Source organism: Sphaerodactylus townsendi, linkage group LG02 (genome assembly GCF_021028975.2).
Source record: "Sphaerodactylus townsendi isolate TG3544 linkage group LG02, MPM_Stown_v2.3, whole genome shotgun sequence".
NCBI classification, from domain to species: Eukaryota; Metazoa; Chordata; class Lepidosauria; order Squamata; family Sphaerodactylidae; genus Sphaerodactylus; species Sphaerodactylus townsendi.
In genome coordinates, this window is record NC_059426.1 from 106,631,842 (window position 1) to 106,655,799 (window position 23,958).

Below are 23,958 nucleotides of genomic sequence, written 5' to 3' on the forward strand. Positions count from 1 at the left end.
AGCGTGTTAAAACAAAAGAATCGCACATAACGCAATTCTCATTTAACCCGCCCTGCAGCCAATAGCGCAGGTGAGGGGCAGGTTAGACCTGTGTTGGGGGTGGGAACCTTGCGAAGTTGCCATCCAGCACTGGTTTTTTCCCGTGGTTATCCCAAGTTTATTAACCCATGCGGAAAGGGCCTTAGCCATTACACCACACTGGCTCTTAGGGGCTATTACAGTAGGGGATAGATTTCAAGGTTTTGTTGTCAAGTCTGTGCCAAGAAAAAATTTAAATCCCATTTCCCCTGCATATCTGTCCCAGTCTGAACAGGGATCTTTTGTAAAGATTTAGCCATGTAATGCATTGAAAAAAACTGAAAAGTTATGTTGGAAAAAAGAATGAGCCTGTTCTGAAAGCTCACCAGTCAAAAAATGGATTTATGTATTTGTTGCTGCTGTTTCTCCTCCACAAGTTTAAAATGCAATATCTTTGCCAAAGAGGCACAACTCAAGCACATGATACTACCATTAAGACAATGTGCTGATCTTCAGAGTACTATCAAATTGAAATAAATAACCTTAAAAAATTTCATTCTCCTGGGTAAGGTTCTAAGACATCTTCTACCAGAGCCAAAACCGAAAATATCTCCACACTTTCAAAAATCTCTGTTGGGATTGAATTATTACTGAATTAGGGCAATCTGTATGAATGGTCCAGCTGTCCATTCAAGCTCTGTCAAATGCAGACAGGTCCATGAAAACCAAGCATTCGGCTGTTAAGATCAAAGTACTGCTTGTAAGTTTGAATATGAAGCCAATGAACCACACTAAAATGTCAAACTGCTCCATATTTGGAAGCTGTTATAACCAGAAGGCAACTCAGAAATCTAGATCATTGGCCTAGTCTTCTATGACAGCAAAAGAAAGAGCTAAGTAGCTGCAGGTTGTAAGGAAACTCTGAGGTACAAATCTTTCTCTCTGCTCCTCACAAGAGACACAAGAAAAAGAACCAGTACAAATTTCTTGATTCAAAGGGAGGATACATGGCACAGACTGTTGTATTGTAGGATTCCTTTGATCTAGAAACAGCAAATACTACAGCTTTACAACTGCTCATCTATTTCAGATGTTACAGAATTTGTCCATGAGCAGGGGAAAGTAGTGAAGTACCAGTCTCCACTCCTGTCATGACTTCATACATTTCTCATTATGTGATTGTTAAGCGTTATCATTTAGAAAGGATATCCTATATTTCAGACCATTTGTGATTATTTCTATACCCGTAGTTATTGTGTGAGGTATTAAAAATACACTTGGGAGAACACCACTGTGCTCAGTCCTAAACTATTTCTGCATACATCTCTTTTCATCATCAAGAACTCATTTGTGAAAGGTTCAGTCTGCTTCAGAACTGTCCCTACCTGCAGTACTGGTAAATATAATTACAGAAATGGTGACTTATGTTAAACAGCTGGTCATAAGACTCACAGATGAAGCTTCTTTTGAAGAATAGATCCCAGAAAAGAATCATCAGGAAACCTAGTTGATCCCAAAAATCAACTATCTAGAAGATAGCAGGAAAACTTATCCGGGGCTGCCATTACGACCAGAGAGGAGAGAGCGGATAAGAACATAAGAACATATAAGAACAAGCCAGCTGGATCAGACCAGAGTCCATCTAGTCCAGCTCTCTGCTACTCGCAGTGGCCCACCAGGTGCCTTTGGGAGCTCACATGCAGGAGGGGAAAGCAATGGCCTTCTGCGGCTGTTGCTCCCGAGCACCTGGACTGTTAAGGCATTTGCAATCTCAGATCAAAGAGGATCAAGATTGGTAGCCATAAATCGACTTCTCCTCCATAAATCTGTCCAAGCCCCTTTTAAAGCTATCCAGGTTAGTGGCCATCACCACCTCCTGTGGTAGCATATTCCAAACACCAATCACACGTGGCGTGAAGAAGTGTTTCCTTTTATTAGTCCTAATTCTTCCCCCCAGCATTTTCAATGTATGCCCCTGGTTCTAGTATTGTGAGAAAGAGAGAAAAATTTCTCTCTGTCAACATTTTCTACCCCATGCATAATTTTATAGACTTCAATCATATCTCCCCTCAGACGTCTCCTCTCCAAGCTAAAGAGTCCCAAACTCTGCAGCCTCGCCTCATAAGGAAGGTGCTCCAGTCCCTCAATCATCCTCGTTGCCCTTCTCTGCACTTTTTCTATCTCTTCAATATCCTTTTTGAGATGTGGCGACCAGAACTGAACACAGTACTCCAAGTGCGGTCGCACCACGGCTTTATATAAGGGCATGACAATCCTTGCAGTTTTATTATCAATTCCTTTTCTAATGATCCCCAGCATAGAGTTTGCCTTTTTCACAGCTGCCATGCATTGAGTTGACATTCCCATGGAACTATCCACTAAGACCCCCAAATCCCTTTCCTGGTCTGTGACTGATAGCACTGACCCCTGTAGCGTGTATGTGAAGTTTGGATTTTTTGCCCCTATGTGCATCACTTTACATTTTGCTACATTGAACTGCATTTGCCATTTATGAGCCCACTCACCTAATTTATCAAGGTCCGCTTAGAGCTCTTCGCAATCCTTTGCGGTTCTCACCACCCTACATAATTAGGTATCATCTGCAAACTTGGCCACCACGCTACCCACCCCTACTTCCAGGTCATTTATGAATAGGTTAAAGAGCACTGGTCCCAAAACGGATCCTTGGGGGACACCACTCCTTACATCTCTCCATTGTGAGAATTTCCCATTTACACCCACTCTTTGCTTCCTGTTTCTCAACCAGTTTTTAATCCATAGGAGGACTTCCTCTCTTATTCCTTTGATTGCTGGAAGGTTTTCTCCAATCGGCGAGTCTCCTGGTGAGGAACTCTTTGGTCAAAAGCGCTTTAAGGAAATCCAAGTAGACAATGTCCACTGGTTCCCCCCCCCTTATCCACATGCCTGTTTACACCCTCGAAAGGAATTCTAGTAAGTTTGTAAGACAGGATTTGCCTCCTGCCAAAAGCCATGCTGACTTTTCTCAGCAGGAATCTTGCTTTTCTACATGTTTTATAATTTTATCTTTTGAAATGAATAGAATTCTACTAATTTGCCAGGAACAGATGTCAAACTGAGCTGGCCTGTAATTTCCGGGTCCCCCCCTAGATCCCGCTTTCTTAAAGATTGTAGTTGCTGACATTGGCCATCTTCCAGTCTTCAAGGGATGGAGCCTGATTTCAGGGATAAGTTGCATATTAAAAAGTGAAGAAGATGAGCAAATTTCATGGCTTTGAGCTCTTTTAAGAACTCTTGGAGTGGCGAATGCAATCTGGGCCAGGGGATTTGGTAGCATTTAGTTTATCAATGGAAAACTGCCAGAACTTCTTCCTTGTCTACCACTATCAATACAAGCTAGTTCCTCAGAATTAAGCCCTCCTAAAGCTTGGTTTCAGGGTGCAAGGAATGTTTCTCCCTCACACTCCTCTTGGAGTGAAGACAGATGCCAAAAAGAATTCATTCAGCTTCTCTGCAAATCTCCTCTGTCATCTTTTAGCACACCCTTTGTTCCTTTTGTCATCCTAATGGCTGCAGCTACCCTTGCTGGCTTCCTAAGCTTTGAGTGTACTTGAAGAACTTTGTTTGCCCATTGCTGGTTTTGATGTTCGCGGCCCCATGCGTTCCTCATAATCTCTTTTTTGCCCTCCCTTACAAGCTAACTTAGCTTCTCCTGTATGCCACCATTTTGTGGTTCCCTCTCATACATTCTTCATCAGTCCAAAAACTGGACTTCCATTTTTCTAAAAGACGACAGCGCGATTTTCTTTTTTTTCTGATAATTTCCTCAACCTCTTTCTTGTTAACCATGAGTGGCTTTCTTTTTTGGACTGGGTGCTGCCTTTCTAACCTCGCGGAACACATTCCAGCTGAGCTTTGATGACACAATGTGTTTTTAAATAACCTCCGAAAGCACATCCCTGGACAGTTTTGACTCTCCTGATTTTCCACTTTCAAGCTTCCTCGCACCTATCCCCTCATCTTTGAGAAATTTCCCTTTCTGAGAGGCGGAATGTAACTACATTAGTGAGTTGTCACTTGATTTAGCATGCAAAGATACTGAAACTGACAGCATTGTGGTTTTGCTTTGTTCCCTATCGGCTCAAGCAACACTGACTTCCCTGCACCAGGTCCTGGGTCCCCACATAGAATTTAGATCTAGGATCACCTCTCTCCCTGGTTGGTTCCACAACCATCTGCTCTAAGCCACAGTCATTTTACTTGCATATCCAAGAGATATGCTCTGCTCTCCTTACTATGACCTGAACATGCATTTTTCCAGTTTATATGGGGATAGTTAAAATCACCCATTACCACTACATACCGCGTTTTGTTTTTGTTGGCCTCTCTGAATTTCTTTTTTTCCATCTCAGAATCCTCTTGTTGCACTTTGGTCCAGGGGGGCGATAAATATATTCCTAATCATTAAGAAACTGTCCTTCACCCCTGGTATTGATATCCACAGTGATTCTGTAGAGGAAACCAGCTCCCCTTGCATTGTCTATTTTATGTGACACTATGTCTCGCTCTTTATGTAAGGGCAACTCCACCCCCAATGCTCCCTGTCCACTATCCTTCCCTATAGAGCCTAGTAGCGCAATGGTATACAGCAGCATCCCACTGAGTTCTCCTCATTTCCACCATGTCTCTGTAATGCCCACTTTATATCAAAGTCCTCCTTCAAAAGCTCATACTCCAGCTCCCCGATTTTAGGTCAGGAAGGCTTCTACTATTAGCATAGAGACACCTGTATACCCTGTGCTTTGTCCTGTAACCTATAGGATTGTATAGTATGCTTTACCCTCAAGTGATCTTTTGTATGGAACCCACTATCCCTTGTCCACATGCATTGCTATGTTCCTTGCTTGCATGTGGTTGATTTAGAAAAACTTCTCCCTCTCTGTCTGCATCCCCATAGATACTGTATTCCGAACCGAAGTCTACCTCAGCTCACTATCGGCTTTCCCCCAGTGGGCTCCAGTTTAAAAGCTTTGTTCTGCCACCTTTTTTTAATGTTTGGCGCCAACAACCTATGGTTTCCTCTTTGGTTCAAGATGAAGCCCATCCCGTTTGTACAGGCCTGAACACCTTGTCCCAAAGGTTCCCCAGTTCCTGACGAATCAGATCACCAGGAAACCCTCCTGCCTTACACCACTTTCTCATCCACACATTGTTGGAGACCACTGTATCTATCCGGCTTGCGCTAGCTCGCCCTGCGCAATGGTGGAGCGGGTAGCATTTCACCGAGAATGCCACCTTGGAGAGTCCTGGACTTCCAACCTGTTACCCTGGCAGCCTAAATTTAGCTTCCAGAACCTCCCGGCTACATTTCCAATGTCAGGTGTGGTGCCCGTATGTGGACTACAACTGCTTGACTCCACCCCAGCACTGTCTAAAGAAAGCCTATCTAGGCGAAGCATGACATCCGCAACCTTCGCACCAGGCGAGGCAGAATCACCATCGCCGGTCATCCGCCTCTACGGATAAACCCAACTCTCTGTATTTCTAATGATCCGAGATCACCCACTACAAGGAGACCCCACCTCCCGAGGGGGTATCACTCAGTCTTGAAGGATATCTGATCACCCAGCTAAGGAAGGGGTCCATCTAAGGGAGCATCTTCACCTCTCCAGACCTGGCACCCTCCGTCCCCAAGACCTTCATTCTCCATGACATCCTGAATGGAGGCGTCCACCTTGCCGGAGGTTGGGATCCGGCTGTTGGGTCCCTGAAAGCCCCTCGTCTGTCACCCTCTCTACCTCTTTCAGCTTCTCCAGGTCCTGCCACCTTGGCTTCAAAGAGAGCGCTACCGTTCCTTGGGGAGTGCCAAGGAGCTTCATTGCAGCGAGGAGCACACCCGCGACTTCTGTCACACAAAGTGGCGAATGAGTCATACATGTGAGTGATACACTCAGTGCAAAACACTGGAAGAAGCCCCATCCTTCCCCTGCTGGCTTCCTGCTTGCTTCATATCTGTTTTGTTTAAGATATTTAAATATTAAACTTTTTTAGTCAGGTGCCCCCCAGAGCTATCTGTACTTGCGTTACTATATCCTCAAAGAAATGCCCTTATTAATTAAAACAAAAAGAAAAACAAGCAAAAAAATGAAATTGCGTGCGCCGCTAGGTGCGTGCCGCTGGTTTCAGAGACTGAACTAAAGAGTGACTCACCTCAGGAGCCCCACCTCTGAGCAGCCCAGGACAAAGAGGAACCTCTGTTAACCCCTGTTAAGCCCCACCTCCCGCAGTTTCAGCTCCTAGTAGCCTTAAGGAGAAACAGAGATAACCCCTGCAAACCCCTGTTAAAATACACTGTTTTAAAAGATGTGGCTATGAGAAAAGCCCTCCAAAATGAACACCAGAGCTGACTCTGCTCTTCTGGCCCAGTCCTCTTCTTCACTGCTTCTCCTCTCTGCTGGTTCCAGAGACTGAACTCTGGACTCTGGTTTCAGAGACTGAACTGATAAGGATAAGGCCTGGCTGCGAAGGGACGTGTTTGCGCTGGGCTTGAGTCACATGACGGGGGCCCATCACGTGACAGGGGAGCTGGGGTGCGCCTATATAAGGCAGCACCCGGCTGGCCCCGGCCTCTTGAGATCACCAGAACAAGCAGAGCACTCGCTCTCTTGGCTTTGTGCAGAGGCCTGTTGGGCCTTGCAGCCAAGGCCAATCAAATGAGCAGGGGGGCTAGTTTCCCTTCTGTGGCTTGTTTGCTGGGAGCCACTGGGTTCTGACTTCATGACATTTAGGGAGTGGTTGTCCTCCCCCCAAGGGCTAGCTGGTGTGGCACCGATTGCATGGCTCTCTTGCATCTCCCCCCCCCCCCATGGTTACTGCAGTTGTGGGGGCCCTTGGGCCACATTAAAGCATGGTGGGGGAATGGTGGAGGGACATTGGCAGTGCTACACAGCTGCAGGCCTACTTGGCCTAGGAGAGGGTCCTTTTCCCATTAGTGAGTGCAAGGGAGGTTCGGGGTCAGCGTAGTGCAGACTGCCCGGCCTATTCATCATCAGGAAAACTAGCTGATTGCCTCCCCTCCCCTACTTCCCTTGCTTCTCTTTGCAGGAGTGGGATGTATGGTATTTCGGTGGCAGGGCCTGGAGGCCCAGGCTGCCTGAGCAGGGGTATTTGACTCAGGGTTATAAGAACATGTGGACTCTGACCTTGAGTACCAGATTTGATCCCCCACTCTGCCATATAAGCAGCAAACTCTAATCTCGTAAAGTGGGTTTGTTCCTTACTCCTCCACAAACAAAGGGTACACCCGTATCACCCATATCCATTTACCAATAGGGGCAGCCGTCCTTTTTGACTCCTGCAAAGTTAATTTCCAGGAGGCAGGACTCATACGGGCAAAGCAATGCAGTTTGGATGGGGAAAGTGAAGAAAGGGGTGTCAAATACCAGAAAGTTGGATTTAATATCCGATATGCAGGTAGGCAAGGGACACACCACCTCTGAATATCCCTGCCTTGCAAATCTTGTATGGTTTCCATGAGTTGGTTGCAATGCTGCAAGTTTAGTAGAACATCATATTTCGTCAAAATGAGAGCAGTGATTAGGCGTTGAATAATAGCCCCTCAGAATATTCTTTGATAGCTACACATGATAGGCATTTGCTGAGGGTGCCACAATGTGCTAATGGGTAGTGCATATAGTTCATATTATAAGATCACTCAGTTGACTTCATAACTTAACCTCTGGAATAATACTAGAACCAAGGTTAGTCAGTACATTTAGAGTAAAGCCTGAATCTCTGCAGGTTTCAGCACAACCCATTTGTCAGGTATGCACTTGAAGAACGGACATACCTTGAGAAATATTTCCAGAGGGGAATTACATGGGAAATCACAAGGTGTCTAACATTTGTTAACTGTCATTGGAGGTCACTGAAGCAAGTTCAGATATGATAAATGCTGGCACCTTGACATGTTCTGTATGAAAAAAGCCTATTCTTGCTACAGAGGTAAGAGGTTTGGAAACTATATGAATGACAAAGATATGGTTCAGTTTTTTCTGTAGATCCAGTTACTTAGAAGATTCCAGGCTGAGATAATGCCCAGAAAGGGCTCTGAGCATAGCAAAGGGCTTTGCTGTTACTATTCTCAGCAGGGCTTGAAAAGTTATTGGGAGTTTTACACAAATGCTGATTGTACTGGCACATTTCAAAAAAGGAAAATCCAGTGAGCATGTGGTTTCCTTGGTAAGTACAGGTTTCAAATCAGCATTATGGAAAAATAGGATATTTAATCATTAGCATAATAAGTGGAAGAATTTTATTTTGTTAATCTATGATTAAATGCTGTGATTAAAGCCACTGTCTGCCCCCTGAGACTAATGTACCTGAACACCTTATTATATACTTCGATAGCTTTAGAAGGGAATAGGGTGGGTTATTCTGATACTACTTTGATGAGATTGGGGGTAGACTTTTTGTTCTTAGCAATCAATGTAACAGAACTACAGCTGCATCCCCTGACTACTGAATGCCCAGGTGTAGCACCAAGGGAGCGGTGGGGTAGGGGGCATGATGCATGCTGGTGCGGGGGTGTTCCAGGGCATGGCAGGGGTGTGGCCGGGATGCAAGGCGCAGTGTGCCCTGGGAGCAGTCCCCCCTTGCTTCAGCCCTGGTAGGAGGTCTTATTTTTCCTGCCTGACCATTTTGCTTTCTGGTCAGTTTCACTCTCAGCTTGCACCCAACATTTGTTGTGCAGCTCAAAGATTGCTCCCTCCTGCCATTTGCTGAAGGTTTCCCCAGGATGGTTGCTCTCCAGACTCCAATTCAGCCACAAAAGTAAATAGTTATACTCAGTTGGTCCTGCTGGTTTTGGCAATATATAGTTTCCTTAAAAAAGAGAGCTATCTTTGAAAATATGCAGACATGCATAAGAGAGTCATAGCTGCTCGGAGGACTTCCATTGAAAAGCACTGGGACAGCAATGTTCATGCCCATCAACAGACCCAACATCTGACAGACAGGAGGAAAGACGACGACCTGCCCCCACACCCCAACAGGGGAAGGGAAGGAACAAACTTGCTACAGGCTGCCACCTGGGACCAGGGGTGCCACTTGCCACCAGAAACCCAGCACTGACAGCAGGCAGGAGGGTGATAGCATTGGTTTCAGTGCCCCTCTATCTCCAACACCCAGGTAACTGCCCAGATGAACCTACTGGACTGGTCAGCTCTGACACTTCCTCTCAGTTTCACCAGAATATGATCCCACAACTGCTAACTGTGTGTTTGAAAAGGGAACTTTGACTTTATTATTCTTTTAGACTTCTTTAAGCATTCAGGATAAAAAGCAACTTTGTAAAAAAACCTGCATCACTGAGGGCTGGTTGATTTAATAATTAGTTATACAGTAGTTTATAGAATTTGGCATCAGTTAGAAATATCCTACTGCCAAAAATGGCAGGCATAAAAGAAGTATAAAACAACAGACTAGAGCACTCAGACTTGAATTTCAAAAGAAACAACTAAGGGGAGGAATGAAGCAGGTTTATTGAACATTAAATGGTCACAAAAGGACTGAAAATTGACAGGTTCATGTATCTTTACTTACCAAATATAGTAAGTGAAAGGAGCAGATTTTTTCGAAATGAATAGCATAGTTGTGCACACAGATGTCTTGGACGAGGTTCCACTGGGCTCAGGTGGCCTTCATGCATCCGCACTTCTACCTGCTTTGGCATGTTGTTGGCACTAGAAAAGAAACCAACTGTTGTAAATTGAGAGAGTGCATGAACAGAGAAAGAAAAAAAGACATGTCTTTTCAAAAATATTGATTTATTTTTAACGCAGGTTGCTTCCATATGGAAATTTTGCACTGATTTGGCAATCAAACCTGGGGGTGGGAGTTGGAGCATATTCACAGTGCTTCCCTCAATTGTCCACTTTCCAGGTTTTTCTCTACTTCGATACAATTTTTCCTAAACCTGATTGCATACAATCTTTTTGGAATGTCCCATGGACTGGAAGATGTGCATTTTGGAAGCCTTTGTGAAAGGCTGGATCTACAGCTGGATCACTACAGTGCAGTAGAATTACAACAGGCTATTGTTATTATCTACTAACTTCTCAAATTCTCAGCTTTCATTTTTTAAAAAACATCATTAGCCATTTTTATTGTGGAGATGTAACTGCCTATTGACATTGTGCTGTTGCTGTGAAAACCCCTGCATTTGCAGCAGTAATTACAGCTACTTGAAATATTATCATTGTGTGGAAGCAGCCACTGACAAAAAAGCAAGGAGCCATGCAAAGCCTGAGGCTAACAAAAACTGTATGTGTTTTCAGTTGACATTTTACAGCAGGAGACTCGTGTCTGTCTCTCCTTTGCTCAAGCCCTCATGAGCCCAAATATGAATATGAACTTTAGTCAAGAACAATTCCGAACTGAACCTGAAACGGAAGATGTAAGAAATGAAAAGGAACTAGTGTGCTCCCATTTTACGTAGAACAGAAACAAAAACAGAGGAATAAAAAACTGGGGGGGGGGGGACTTCAAATAAGAGAATATTGATAAGCAAATAATTGATTCATTTCTCAGAAGAAAACCTATAAAATAGGTGGTGTCAACAGCAAGACAAGAATGAATCCAATAAATGTTCTGAAGATGAATCCAAATAAATGTTGGTGCAAACTTGAATAGTAATTGCTAGAAATATGCAGATACTGCTTTTTTTCCTGCTTCTCCATCTTATTCATTTTAATGTAACTAGCACTTTGAAGCCCAGTGTTTTCTGCATGAATGATGTGGAGACAGCCTGGCTCACTTCAAAGCATTTCTTTTACCACTTTCTTAACAGACTGAGGCACAATCTCTTCTTTCTACTGCAAGGGCCATCTGTCTCATCACAGCTGCTACCCCAATGTTAACTTTTTAATGAAACCAAAATATGTGCTTTAATTAGACAAAAAACTTTTTAATGAGTTTCAAAATAGAGACAGTAAGAGGCATGCCAAATCCAAACATGCCACTTCACGTGATAGCCTTAGTATTAATTTCTGAGGCTATTTGCTGCTCAAGCTTACATTATTATTAGTAATAAAAATAGATGTGCTGCATGGGGGTGGCTGAATTGGAACACACACACATTCACACACACAAGCATGGTTCCTCTGGGTGGTCAGCTGGAGGAAGAAGAAGAAGAAGAAGAAGAAGAAGAAGAAGAAGAAGAAGAAGAAGAAGAAGAAGAAGAAGAAGAAGAAGAAGAAGAAGAAGAAGAAGAAGAAGAAGAAGAAGAAGAAGAAGAAGAAGAAGAAGAAGAAGACCCTTTCTGCACAGCAAATGTAAAGTGGGTTGCAGCTGCAATAAATGAATCTGGCATGGCCTCAGGCTAGTCACATGGCTGGCCGTTCCAGGGCCCTGCGGGACTTATTGAGCTTACGCAGGGCCTGCAAAACGGACCTGTTCCACCAGGTATTTAGCCAGCCGGGCTGAGTGTGGGCTTGGGGGTGGGATTTTGTCGCCACCAAACTGCTTTGGTTTTTACTCTGGCTTTTTAGATTGTATATTGTGCTGATTTTAAATAATTTATATTTTATGTAATGTATGGATTGTTGTGTTTTATTGTGTTGTAAGCCACTCTGAGCCCTTTGGGGGAGGGCGGCCAATAAATCGAAAGTATAAATAAATACATAAACAAACAAATAAATAAATACTCGTGTATAAGTCGACTTTTTCTGCACGTTTTGTGCCGAAAAAACCCTCCTTGACTTATACACGAGCCACCCACTGCAGCCACTGCCGCCCGCCATTCCCTCACTCACTCATCTTTTCCTTTCCCCGCAGGCTCTGAGGCTCGGCTTCAGGGAAGCTGCCGCTCGGGCAGGGTGACTGTATGATTCAGGGATGTAGGTATAGATTTTTTAATGGGGGGTTCGGGGTGAGGCCACACCCCCACCTGCCCCTAGGGCATGACCACACCTCCCCAAGCCCCGCCCCCAGCCTAGTGCTTATAAAAACAGCTCTCCAAGGCCAGGGACAGCAGACTCCCCCACCCTGCCCCCCACCAGCTGGTCTCCCAGCCGGCAGCTGGCAGTTCCTTCTGCCCTCCCTTCTGGGCAGAGGCATAGAGGGAAAATGGAGCCCGGTGCAAAATCTGAGTTTTGCCCCCCACCCCCCCCGGCAGTTGCTGTGATGCTGGAATCCACCCCCAAACAGCATCACTTTCAATGGTATTTAAACTAGAGAGCACAAATTCTCCTTTTAAATCCACCTTAAAGGGAGAATCTGGGGTCCTCAGTTAAACAACATTGAAAGTGATGCTGTTTTGGGGTGGATTATCCCCCACCCTGAAACAGCATCACTTTCAATGTGGCGTAGTGGTTAAGAGCAAGTGCATTCTAATCTGGAGGAACCGGGTTTGATTTCCTGCTCTGCTGCTTGATCTGTGGAGGTTTATCTGGGGAATTCAGATTAGCCTGTGCACTCCCACACATGCCAGCTGGGTGACCTTGAGCTAGTCACAACTTTTCGGAGCTCTCTCAGCCCCACCCACCTCACAGGGTGTTTGTTGTGAGGGGGGAAGGTCAAGGAGATTGTAAGATCCTTTGAGTCTCCTGCAGGAGAGAAAGGGAGGATATAAATCCAAACTCTTCTTCTTCTTCTAAACTGAGGACCTCAGATTCTCCCTTTAAATCCATGCCAAAGGGGGTGGATTTAAAAGGAGAATCTGGGAAAATTTGGGGGGTGCCTGCTGTCAGGCGTCCAATTGTTAATCTAGCATCACCAAACTTTTAGGGTATCTTTAGGAGACTCTCCTGATGATACCACCCAGGTTTGGTGAAGTTTGGTTCAAAGTGTCCAAAGTTATGGACCCTCAAAGGTGTAGCCCCATCTCCTATTACCTTCCATTGGAAACAATGGGGGATGGGGCACCCCCTTTGGAAGTCCATAGCTTTGGACCCCCTAGACCAAACTTCACAAAACCTGGGTGGTATCAGTAAGAGACTCTCCTCAAAGGTGTAGTCCCCATCTTCTATTAACTCCTATTGGAAACAATGGAGGATGGGGGCACACCATTTGGGAGTTCATAACTTTGGACCCCCTGAACCAAACCTCACCAAACCTGGGTAATATCATCAGGAGATTCCCCCAAACAATCCCTGGAAGTTTGGTGCTGCTAGCCTAAACAATGCGGCCCCTGCAGGCCAAAAACCAAAAAACACAAAAAATGTTTTTAAAACCCACAAACGGGTGGGCGGAGCTTCGGACATGAATGGAGGGGTTTGAACCTGAGAACCCCCCCTTACCTACATCCTTGGTATGATTTTCTTAAAAGTGCAATGCTCCAAAGATTGTTTAAGCAATCAAATCTATTATGTCTCCCAACAAATCCCTGCAATTTTGGTGCTGCTAGCCTAAAAACTGCACCCCTTGCAGGTCAAAACCCGAAAAAACTAAAAATGCCCCCAAAAAATCACAAATGGAGGACAGAGCTTTGGACATGTAATGGGGGGTTTTGAACCCGGGAACCTCCCCCTTACCTTGGAGAGTGGGTAGATGTGGTTTCCTCCTTCTGCACCAACAACAACAGTAGGTGAAGGCTGTGTTTCAGCCCAAGATTGCTGGGGCACTGACTGAATATGCACCCCATAAACACTGGCTATCCTTGAGTTGCAGGCAGCAGGCATCACATATGCATTTGCACACACTCAGGTGGTTGAGTAGACTGAAGAAATAAAGAGCTGGCAACACAAGGCAAGTGTGTGTGGTGTGGGGCGGGAGTCCATGCTAGCAACTGTGCAAAACTACTAAACCAGCTTCTCTTCCTGCGGAACTTCAAGAAACATGTGAGTGTCAGCTTTTTAGCTAGATGAAGCAGGTGATGCTCTATGATTTTCCCTCTTCATCTCTATCATTCCCATAAAGACTAATCGTAGAACATTGCTATCTTCCCCCCTACCCCACTCTTGATACATTACTTTTCAGGTAGAGGGGACTTTTGGCAGGAGACCTCACACCACAAGCAGGCAACTTGGCAACTCTAATCATAGTATAAGCATAACATTTTCCAAATGCACTAATAGTCTAATTCACCTTAGTAATGAGCCATACAAAATGATTCCTTACAGTTTAAGAACATGGAATGTTTCTATCTTCTATCAAAGGTTTATTGCAGGTTTTTCCCCTATTTCTGCATACACACACACACACACACACACACCCCATATATATATATATATATATATATATATACACACACACACACACACACACACACACACACACACACACACACACACACACACACACACCATATATATATTTATATATATATACACACATACATACCAAATATATATATATTTCACCCAAGCACTTTGAAAGAATATTCTTTCATCTTGGAACAGCAACATCAAAATGCATTTGTGCAAAATATTACATTATTTGCCACTGCACTCCAATGACCTACTTTTCATTAAGGTTTCAGTTTCCAGCTATCCACTGAGAATCTATATTAAGACCATGACCTGCAGGGTATCTGATTCAAAAAGACCCTGGTTGATTTTTTGGAATACTTAAGCTGAAATAATATGGCCCATGGGATTAAAAAGTCTTCTTCCAACCAAAATAACTTAAAAAAAAGATTGGACAGCAGTACTAAAATAGTCTTAATTAGGTTGTTTCAATGCAAATCTTCATACTTTCTGATGTTACTTTTTTCAGAGCTGTTTTTTTTTAAAGCAGATTGTTTCTCTTTAGAAGGTGGCTTCCAGAGGTGGGATTCAGCCAGTTCGGACTGGTTCGGCAGAACTGATTCCTAATTTTTCGTTGAGTTCACCAAACCGGTTGTTAAATGGTGAATTCCACCACTGCAAGTCCCCCATAAACTAAGACGTCCCCGCCAATCCCCTGGGTTGCCATGCCTCCCTTGGCTCTGCTCCTACGCTTTTGCAATATGTTATCCTTTTTTTTTTTTGATGATGATAGCCTTTATTGGCATTCCAAAATACAATAAATACAATAAAACAATAAATACAATAAAACAATAAAACCATAAAACAATTGTCCATGAAAGACAGATAGTTACAGCAGCCATTCAGAGTCTCATCAAAAGTTTAGTCCAAATGGACTCATCAAAAGTGCCATTCCTATACACCTCTCCACAGACCTGACTAAAAACCCACCAACAGAGCCCAGGCATCACAACAGCATACAGTGTCAACACTTGCTCCGCACTATAAAACTTACAGAGTTTGTTAGAGTGGCACCTAAATCCTAACACAGAACAAAGGGATAGGGGAAATGGGCAAACCAATTGATTTGGCTCCCATAGGTTGCCACAGCCTTCAGTTGTCACTCACTCCATCCTAGCAATCAATAACCAAAACTCTGACATCCCTCAATGAATCCTTACGTTTTGACTTTGGGTGACCATGACTGTAGAACCCAAAGGTTGCTGGCAAGAGGTAGGCACAATGTGTGCCAATAGCAGAAGTAGTTAATGTGAGAATCAGCATTGTTGTTGTTATGATGATAGCAATCCCTAAGGTGCTTAGTGTCGCATCTAGCGTTGCGTCTATAATCTTTAAAAGATATTTTTGCTCACGGCTTTTCGCCAGAAATGAGGATCAAGATTATCTAAAGTGATTAGCGGAATCCTAAGAGCATCAGTTAAATGATTGTATAGAAGTGAAGCAATGATGGGCTGGGTCTCATTCTGATGCTTAAGCAAATCTTGCACAATGTGAAACAGAGTGTGCTCCAGTGTCTCTACTTGGCCTGAGTTGCATGGGCATAGCCTCTTTTGTTTATCTATGCGTTGGTATCTGCCTTTTAAAGGAGCATAGAGGGCATTAAATTGAAACGGGCCAAGGATATTGCTCTTCACCTGTGCCTTGGATTGAAGTAAAGCCAGAAAAGGTAGTTGGCTGTATGTCCTTGTTCAAAAGGGAAAAGCAAATTTAGAGGAGAGCATGTTTCCCTCCGCTTCAGCTATCATGTTGCAGTACTCATGTTCCCAGCAGCCTGATTTTCCAGGCAGTGCATCAGGCCTCTGGTAGAAGCGAAAGAGGCCAGAAGTGACTCCCTGAGTGGGAGCCCGATAGAGCTAATTTTTTCTTCCACCAACATCGTCCATCTGGGAACTACCGAGTCGGAGAGCATCGAGTGGATTAAGCTAGCATGATCTTGTGAAAAATGGATGTGCGAAGCCAATATTTGATGGTCCTCAGCCATAGCCATTTGTGACATGGGATATTTGCCCAAGTTCTAAGCTTATAGGGCTGCGTATGGAGCACAGTTGGGTAGTCCCATGATTTTATAAAAAAGCGGGATTAGAGGATATATTTAAGATTTTTTTTTGTTCGCCGCTTCAATCCAGATAAGTGCTCCATAACGGAGCTTGGTTCCACATTTGGCATTGAAAACTTTCAATGCTGATGGTATATATTGATGGCCCGATTTGTGGAAAAAGCGCAGGATTGCTGAAGCGCTGTTATTGGCTGCATCAAGTGCTAGTGTCCTGTGTACTGCCCAATTAAGATTGCTCGTAAGAGTAATGCCCAGATATTTAAACTGTTTGACTTGCTCTATAGGTTTCTTGTTGATAGTCCATACCTGTCTAGAGAATCGTCTGGCGAATACCAATATTTTGGATTTCTCATAGTTGATTTCCAGTTCATTTGACTTACAGTATTCCGCACAGCGATTCAGAAGGCGGGTGAGGCCAACCTTTGTGCATGTTATCCTTTTGCTCTACTGCCCGCCCCCCGTCACCCAGCTCCTCCCCCCACTCTCTGCTTAGCTAGGATGCTTTATGGGCAAAGAGACTGGAACCCTCATGAAACTCAGGGCAAAAGGCAAAGGCTAGGTGAGGACAAGGGCTTCACACAAGCTTCACTTTCTTGCAGGGCATGCACGTAGGTTTGGCACCTGCTCATCTGGGCTGCACAAGAGTCTCTGTGCATGGGAAGCTGACAGGCTGTCTCATAGCAGGGTAACCTTTTGGGGCAGGGAAGCCTCCCAACAGACCGGCAGCCCAGCAAAGCAGCTCCCAGGCGCAAGAAGAGGAAGATCCAGGAACCTCACCACGCCGCGCATCCAGCTCACTCTGGAGGTCTGGAAACAGCTGCAGAGCCTGCTGACAGTCATCTTCGGCAGACGGACCCTCACTTGCTTTCTCCAACAGACAAGAATCTATTCGACCCGCGTTGGGAGGGAGCGGGGAAAACTGTTGCATGTCTTCCCAGCCTCCCTTACTTGCAAGTAATCTCGCTACCTCCCAAAGTGTCTCCTCTGCCGATCTTGTAGAGCTGTTGAGGAAGGCGTTGAGGGAGGAGATTCATAACTACCATTTGGGCATGGAGTGTTCAGCTGTCCCCCCATCCCCCCAGATCCCGACCCTCCCAGGCTTTCTAGAGATCATTACAGGGATCATGTCTCTCTGAGGAGGAGGAATGCAGTCCGGGGGGAAAGGGAGTTCCAAGACCTCACCCAGCAACCCACAGAGCTTTTCTGGAGGTAGCAGTTCATTCATTCCTTCATTCATCTGGTCCCACATCTCCCTCCCCCCTTTATTCTTTTACTCCATTTACCCGACAAAAAGTTTTGCCAAGGATGCTGGTCTCCATTGTGGATTGCTTTCTTCTGCAAAGAGTGTGTAATTGGGGGGACAGTGGTGGGATTCAGCAAGCTCGCACCACTTCAGCAGAACCGATTGTTAAAATGGTGCTTGTAAACAACCAGTTGTTAAATCGTTTGAATCCCACCACAGGCGGCGGGGGGGGGGGGGGGGTCTGCATCAGCCCACCAGAATATTACATAGTGAGCGTGGGGCAGAAACAACACTGTAATTGCTGTGCATGTTTTGAGTGTCTAGTGTGTGGTGTGTGTGTGCACGCCTCCTTTCTCTTCTCCCCACCACATGCAGCAATAGTGTCCTGCCTTCCTCCTCCTCCTCGCATACACAGCCAGAACCAGCAGAATGGCCTTTGAAAGCTTGTTCTTCAAGTCCCCCAAGCCAATAATAGATTTGAATTAGCCTTGGGTTTCAAGTAATAGCCAGGAACATTTTTGTGCAGGATTTACCAGTAGAACTACATCCTATATAATTTGTCTGCACATCAATAATTGTGTTATTGGCACATAGTGCAGTGTGACATGGTAGTTACTTTAAGAAACTCAAGATTCAATAGTGAATGGACTATAAATCAGGGGTCCCCAAACTTTTTGAATTCATGGTAATGTTGTTGGGACCCAGCCCAGCATGTCAGAAGATGCCTTGGATGGGGAACTGGATGGGAAAGAGCTGTGCACAAGTACAGAGAGGAAGCCTAAGTGCTTTGTACAAGAGAAGTAAATTTTAAAAATATATTGGGAAAGAGGAATGAGAGAGTAAAACCATCACTGATGGCAGCTGCTGCTTAATCAACATTATTTTAATCTGCACAGCCCATTAGATCTCCAATAGCCAATCAGAAGATCTGCTCGTTCACTAAAAACACTTGGGACTCAGGAAGGGTGTTAATGGGTGTAATGGGCATCACATTGGGACTCCTGGTCTAGATCCATTAGGCAGAATTTTTACAGATCCCTTGAGTACAAAATGTAATACTCAGCATTCTTTGTTCAGTAACATGGCCAAGGAACCATTATGGAAATGCAAAAATTAGGAAGGCAATTATATTTCCTCTCAGATGAGGATTTCCTCTGTACTTGTCTCAGAAACTTTTACTTCTCACTCTACAACATACAGGCTAGACTGGTCACCGTGAAAGGAAAGGCTTCACTGGAGGTTGGCAACCCCACCCATTAATTACATTATTTTAATCTTACCACCAGAACCGGTTGTTAAATTATTTGAATCCCACCACTGGCAGCTTCTCACATATTGTTCAGAGAACATCAAATTATCACTTACTGTATATACTCAAATATAAGTCAACTTTTCCAGCACATTTTTGTGCTGAAAAAGACCTCCTCAACTTATACTCGAGTCAAGGCTTTGACAGTCCTGACAGCCCCCTCTCTTTCCACCATGGCAGCAAGAGAGGGAAGGCTTTGAAGGACCCTAACATGGCCACAAACCCCTGCCAGGCTAAGGATGAGTGAAAGTGCTTCAGAAGCCCTGGCTACACAGAGGCATACTGGCTCTATATGTTAATAAAGGTGGGTTTTTCACACCTTTCACCTTTTTCACACCTTTCACACGGGACAAAGGTCCTGCCTTTGGGCTATCTTTAAAGTTATGGTGAGTATTTTTAAAATTATAATTTTTACCTGTAATGTAGGTTTAACATGTTGTTGCCCTGAGCCCTTTTGGGATGGGCAAGGTATAAAACTAAAATTAAAAAATGAATTTTTAAATTTTTTACAGCATACCCATGAGCCTTTGCTGAATATGCAAATTATTAATTTGCATAGTTATTGAACAATGTCCCCAGCCAAGGGTGTCGCTTTATAAAATGGTGCCTGGGGCTTACCCTGGATGCCATGCCCGCCCCTCACAGCTGTACCACAGCCTGGAGTTAGAAGAGGGGTGAAGTTGATCAAGCTACTGAATAGGCCTCGTCCTACACACATGGAGGTTGGGCATGAGGCCAGCTGTCTGTCCTCTCACTCTTGTTCTTTAAGAGGCAGCTGAAGACATGTATTTATGGTGGCATTTGGTTAGTTATACTGTCTACGAACAGTTTCAAACTGTTGATTTTAACTACTGTTTTTGTATATTTTATATGTTTTATTGTACTTTATTATTATTTATACTGTAAGCCTTCCTATATTCCTGTAAGGGAGAAAGGTAACTAATAAATGTTTAAAATAAATACTATATAATCCCAAATACAGCTAACAATGTAAGCAAAATGTCACTGGGAAGAGAACCTAAAATAGAAAACTACTAATCAAGTCAAGTTTTACATCATCTCCTTTGTAACCAGCATAAACCAAGTACTCAGTCCAAGTATGCCACGGAAAAGGAACATGAACTGACAAGATGCACCAGTCAGCTGCTACATTAGATGACACCAGTAGGCTCAAACAAAAAAGGTCTGCCTCATCCTTCCAAAGGTCCTGAGAGACAAATATAAGAATGGATAGGGGCAGGGCCCAATGCAACCCCATCAATACAAGACCTCTCAAAAGACTGTTGAAGCTTGGATGCCCAGTGAATTTTACATTTTGTCTACAACAAAGACAGAAACAAATAAAGAATGAGTGTGTGTGTTTTACATGATTGGCTAATATCAATGCACTCCCAGTAGAAATCTTGGAATCAGCATGATGCTGAGACTGCTTCAGCATTTTTCTAGCACATCTGCATTTTATTACTCAAGACCTAAATATGTTCCCACTGGTTTTTACTTTTTTGACTGAGCGTATTAGAAATGTTGCCAGGGTATTGTTAGCTGCTTGTTGGAAACCCATCCAAATGCACCCTTCTAATAAGCTCAACTGAAGCCAATGCGATTACTGTGCTGATGTCTTTGGCCTACTGCCTTACTCTCTGTGTTACAGATGACATATGCAGATAATAAGTACATTGGTCCAAGGGCTGGACTTTGTAGAACTGCACCCAGTGAGCGTGTATAGGTACAAGCTTTAACAGGCTGTTGGGCACCAAGACAAATTGCTTTTCTTCTTTCTTGATTTTCTTGCAGACCTACAGAGGTCTAGCAACACACTGGTAGCTCAGTATAACCTTTTTAAAGCCCAGATGGAATCTGGATGCTGGGGCGGGTGTGTGTGTGTTGGTTTGATGATTGTATGAACTAGGTTAGGTTAATTGATTTGGATGCTGTATACACTTTTAAATGTTTATATTAATGAAGATTTCACACACATTTTTGTTCTTTCAAACTTTTAAACCAAACAAATAATGTGAGAAATATCTTGGAAATCATCCCTGTCTTATATTTTAAAAAGTTTATTACTTGTGTCTTAGATTTATTCAGCCAGTTTTGCTGGTTGATGCACAATGGAAGGCAGACGTTCCCTCTTCCAGATACTTTTGAATAGTGGAAAAGCAACAGACTGTAGTTTGCAAAGTAAACCTAAGACACCACAGTACTGGTATCTACGTTATGATTACCTTCAAAGTCAGAATGTTATATTCAGCATATGGCTGCTGATTTTTCTTCATAGTATAACAGCAGCATGTAAATAAGGTAAAGGGTAAAGATTTGATTATTTGATATTCTAGTGTCCACTAGCTGGAGACTGACTTCAAAATATAAACTAAGGGGAGAAAGGTAGAATCGATTTCACAAAATGGCAGCTCAGGCAAGAAGTAGAGCCAGTAAAATTACTTGATGCATCCCTTATTCTAAATACTAACATACACAACAATAAAAAAAGGAATGTAATACAGCTGACTTACATCAAATGCCTCTGACATAGTTGTATTATGTGTGAATGAGGTGTTAATAGTTCTCAGAGTTATGGAAATGGGTGTTAAAGGGAACTTGATAGCAGCTGCTTGGGCACTGCAGTGTGGAACTTCATGGAAGATGTGAAAAAGTCACCACCATCTCCCTCAACCTTCATGTATAATAGCCCAATTAGATCCTAAAACTGTGATAATGAAAGACTGTTACTATTGGTGAACATGGCCAATGAAAATCTGAAAGAATATGGTGCACAGATGAGTGCCTTCCCTTTGCCACCTCAGAAAACCAGAGTCTTTTTCTCTTGTACACATTTTTAAATCATAACCAATTACAACCAACGTTCATTAAAATAAGGAAGTTAAGTTCTATCATCAATAAATTTAACTCTCAACTCGACCCCATCCAGATAATGGAACCATGGTAGACAGGACAGATCTTTCCACAAACTGGAGAAAAAAACCAGGTTTGCGAAAAACGTATGAAATAAAAACAAAATTTCAACATTAAAAATTCAGCTTCCTTTTAGGGTTTTCTAAAAGCAATACAAGTCATCAGTGAATGCCCTTAATTTATAAGATTCTTCCTTAATTTTTATACCCATAATCCTCTCATTGAGTTTTACATCTCTATTCAGTACTTCAACAAATAGTGTAAATTAGTGGGCAACCTTGTCTTATCCCTTTGTGTATCTCACAGGTGTTTTGCAAATCTCCACTAACAATTATTTAAGCTGACTGCAAGGTATAAATCAATTTCACCCACTTTAAAAAATTCTATCCAAAATTCCATATTTTCTAAGATTTTGAACAAAACCAGTTCAAACTATTAAACACTTTCTCTGCGTCTAGAAAGATCAAAGTTTGTTTTTCATTATGTTCCTCCAAATATTCCAAAATATCCAATACCATTCTAACATAGTTATTTAATGACCCAAGCCAAATGGGAGGGGGGCGCTAAATCATCCTGTGGAGGCACCATCACCAGTGGATTTGCCCTCCCTGAGTCACTTACCCCAGTGGAGGAACAAATGCCTGCTGGTGTGGTCATTGATACCTGAAGTGGGTAGATGCATCTTAGTCTTGTGTTTCAGATGTAATCATTCCACCTTGAATAACCGTTCTGAATGTTTAGCTTCTTAACAGAGTGTAAACTCCTTACAGTGTTGCTGTCAGCTTAGTTGACACCCACAGACCCTCCCATTAAGTTAAGGTATGCATCCAAGAGTGAGATATCTCCCAATACTCAAACTAATATCCAAGCTATTAGAGAGCCAACATGAATGACAAAGGAGAACAGCAATAATTACTAATCACTAAAGATAGTTCATGAGGGTTTTTAAAACCTTGAGCATGCATCTGTGTGTTGTGACAAATTTTGTGCCAATATACAAACAATATATCACTGTACTTCAATATTTGCTTAATCTGTATTTCTTTGAAAAAACAAATATGTTTTTTCCCCACGGTATGTTACATCGCTGGGCCATAAAAGCACCGCAACAGCAAGATCAGTTTATTTTTATGTGATTGTTATATTTCTTTTTAGTGGATTTTTCCTCTGCGCAAAGGAAAGTAGAAGGGGTAAGTGACTGGACTTTGAGGACATGTGCTGGTCACAATGTCCTCAAAGTACAGTAATAGGACATAGTTGTTGTGTCATCTCTATATGTATTCTGCTAAGTGCATGCAATCAGGATTACTTTTGTCCTAGTGCCAAATAATGTTTCCAGAAAATCTGAAACAATGAGAATAAATGGAAATTTTGGGAAAATTGAAATATATACAATACTTACTTTCCTAACAAACCTGCTTTTACTGATTTAACAGCATAAAATGCATAATTTATAACTTAATTAGAATATAAATTTGTATTGTAGTGTCAAATAATACAATAATACAATAATTGTAATAAATTTGTATTATTTGGAATATTTGTGGAATTTAAAAGTATAAATGTCTTTTTTTTGTAAGAAAAACTGAAGTATATTTAAATTAAACCTTTCAGTCATTTCTCAGATCCAACTTTTTCATTTTACAATACCTGCTTTTTCCAATCTTCTTTTATCTAGGTATTGTTTCTCCCCTCCAAATGTATGGAATATAATTTTCACAATGATTTCTCCCAATGGTAATGGCTTCATCATAGACTCATTATGGCCATCCTGTTTGTATTATTTACAAGAAGCAATCCCATTCACCAGCTATTTGAATACAAGTATATGAAAGGGAACATACTCTCCTCATTTTCAGGATGTGCCACATTTTGTGAGACATTAAAAAGGATTACAGAAGTAAATTGTAATGTAATAGAATCTCTTAACGACAAATTATTTTAGGTCCTAAAGCTTAGCACATGTGGTTTTATCCTTTTTGACAGCTGTTTCCTGGAGCTGTATATATGATCATAGTATAGCCTGATTTGATGAGTACATGCCATCTGGTGGAAGTAAATAGGCTTTGTACAGAGGGAAGCTTTAAAAAAATTCAAAGATGTGTTCCCCTCTCCATGAATCATTCTATATTGGCAACCTTCTTTAGAAAGGGCTCCTGCCTTTTACCACTCATTGACTCAGCTGTTATAAGGG

The 23,958-nt window shown here is 42.9% G+C and overlaps 1 protein-coding gene across 2 annotated transcripts in view; it reads right to left on the reverse strand.

The window, feature by feature from the left end:
- The window catches only part of SLC1A2 (solute carrier family 1 member 2), a 137,186-nt gene that overhangs the window by 51,271 nt on the left and 61,957 nt on the right, over positions 1-23,958 (reverse strand). For both annotated transcript variants that reach the window (XM_048483364.1, XM_048483362.1), the window contains one exon: positions 9,601-9,740. In XM_048483364.1, the coding sequence (XP_048339321.1) occupies positions 9,601-9,730 (130 nt within the window). In that variant the 5' untranslated portion in view covers positions 9,731-9,740. The remainder of the gene's footprint in view (positions 1-9,600; positions 9,741-23,958) is intronic.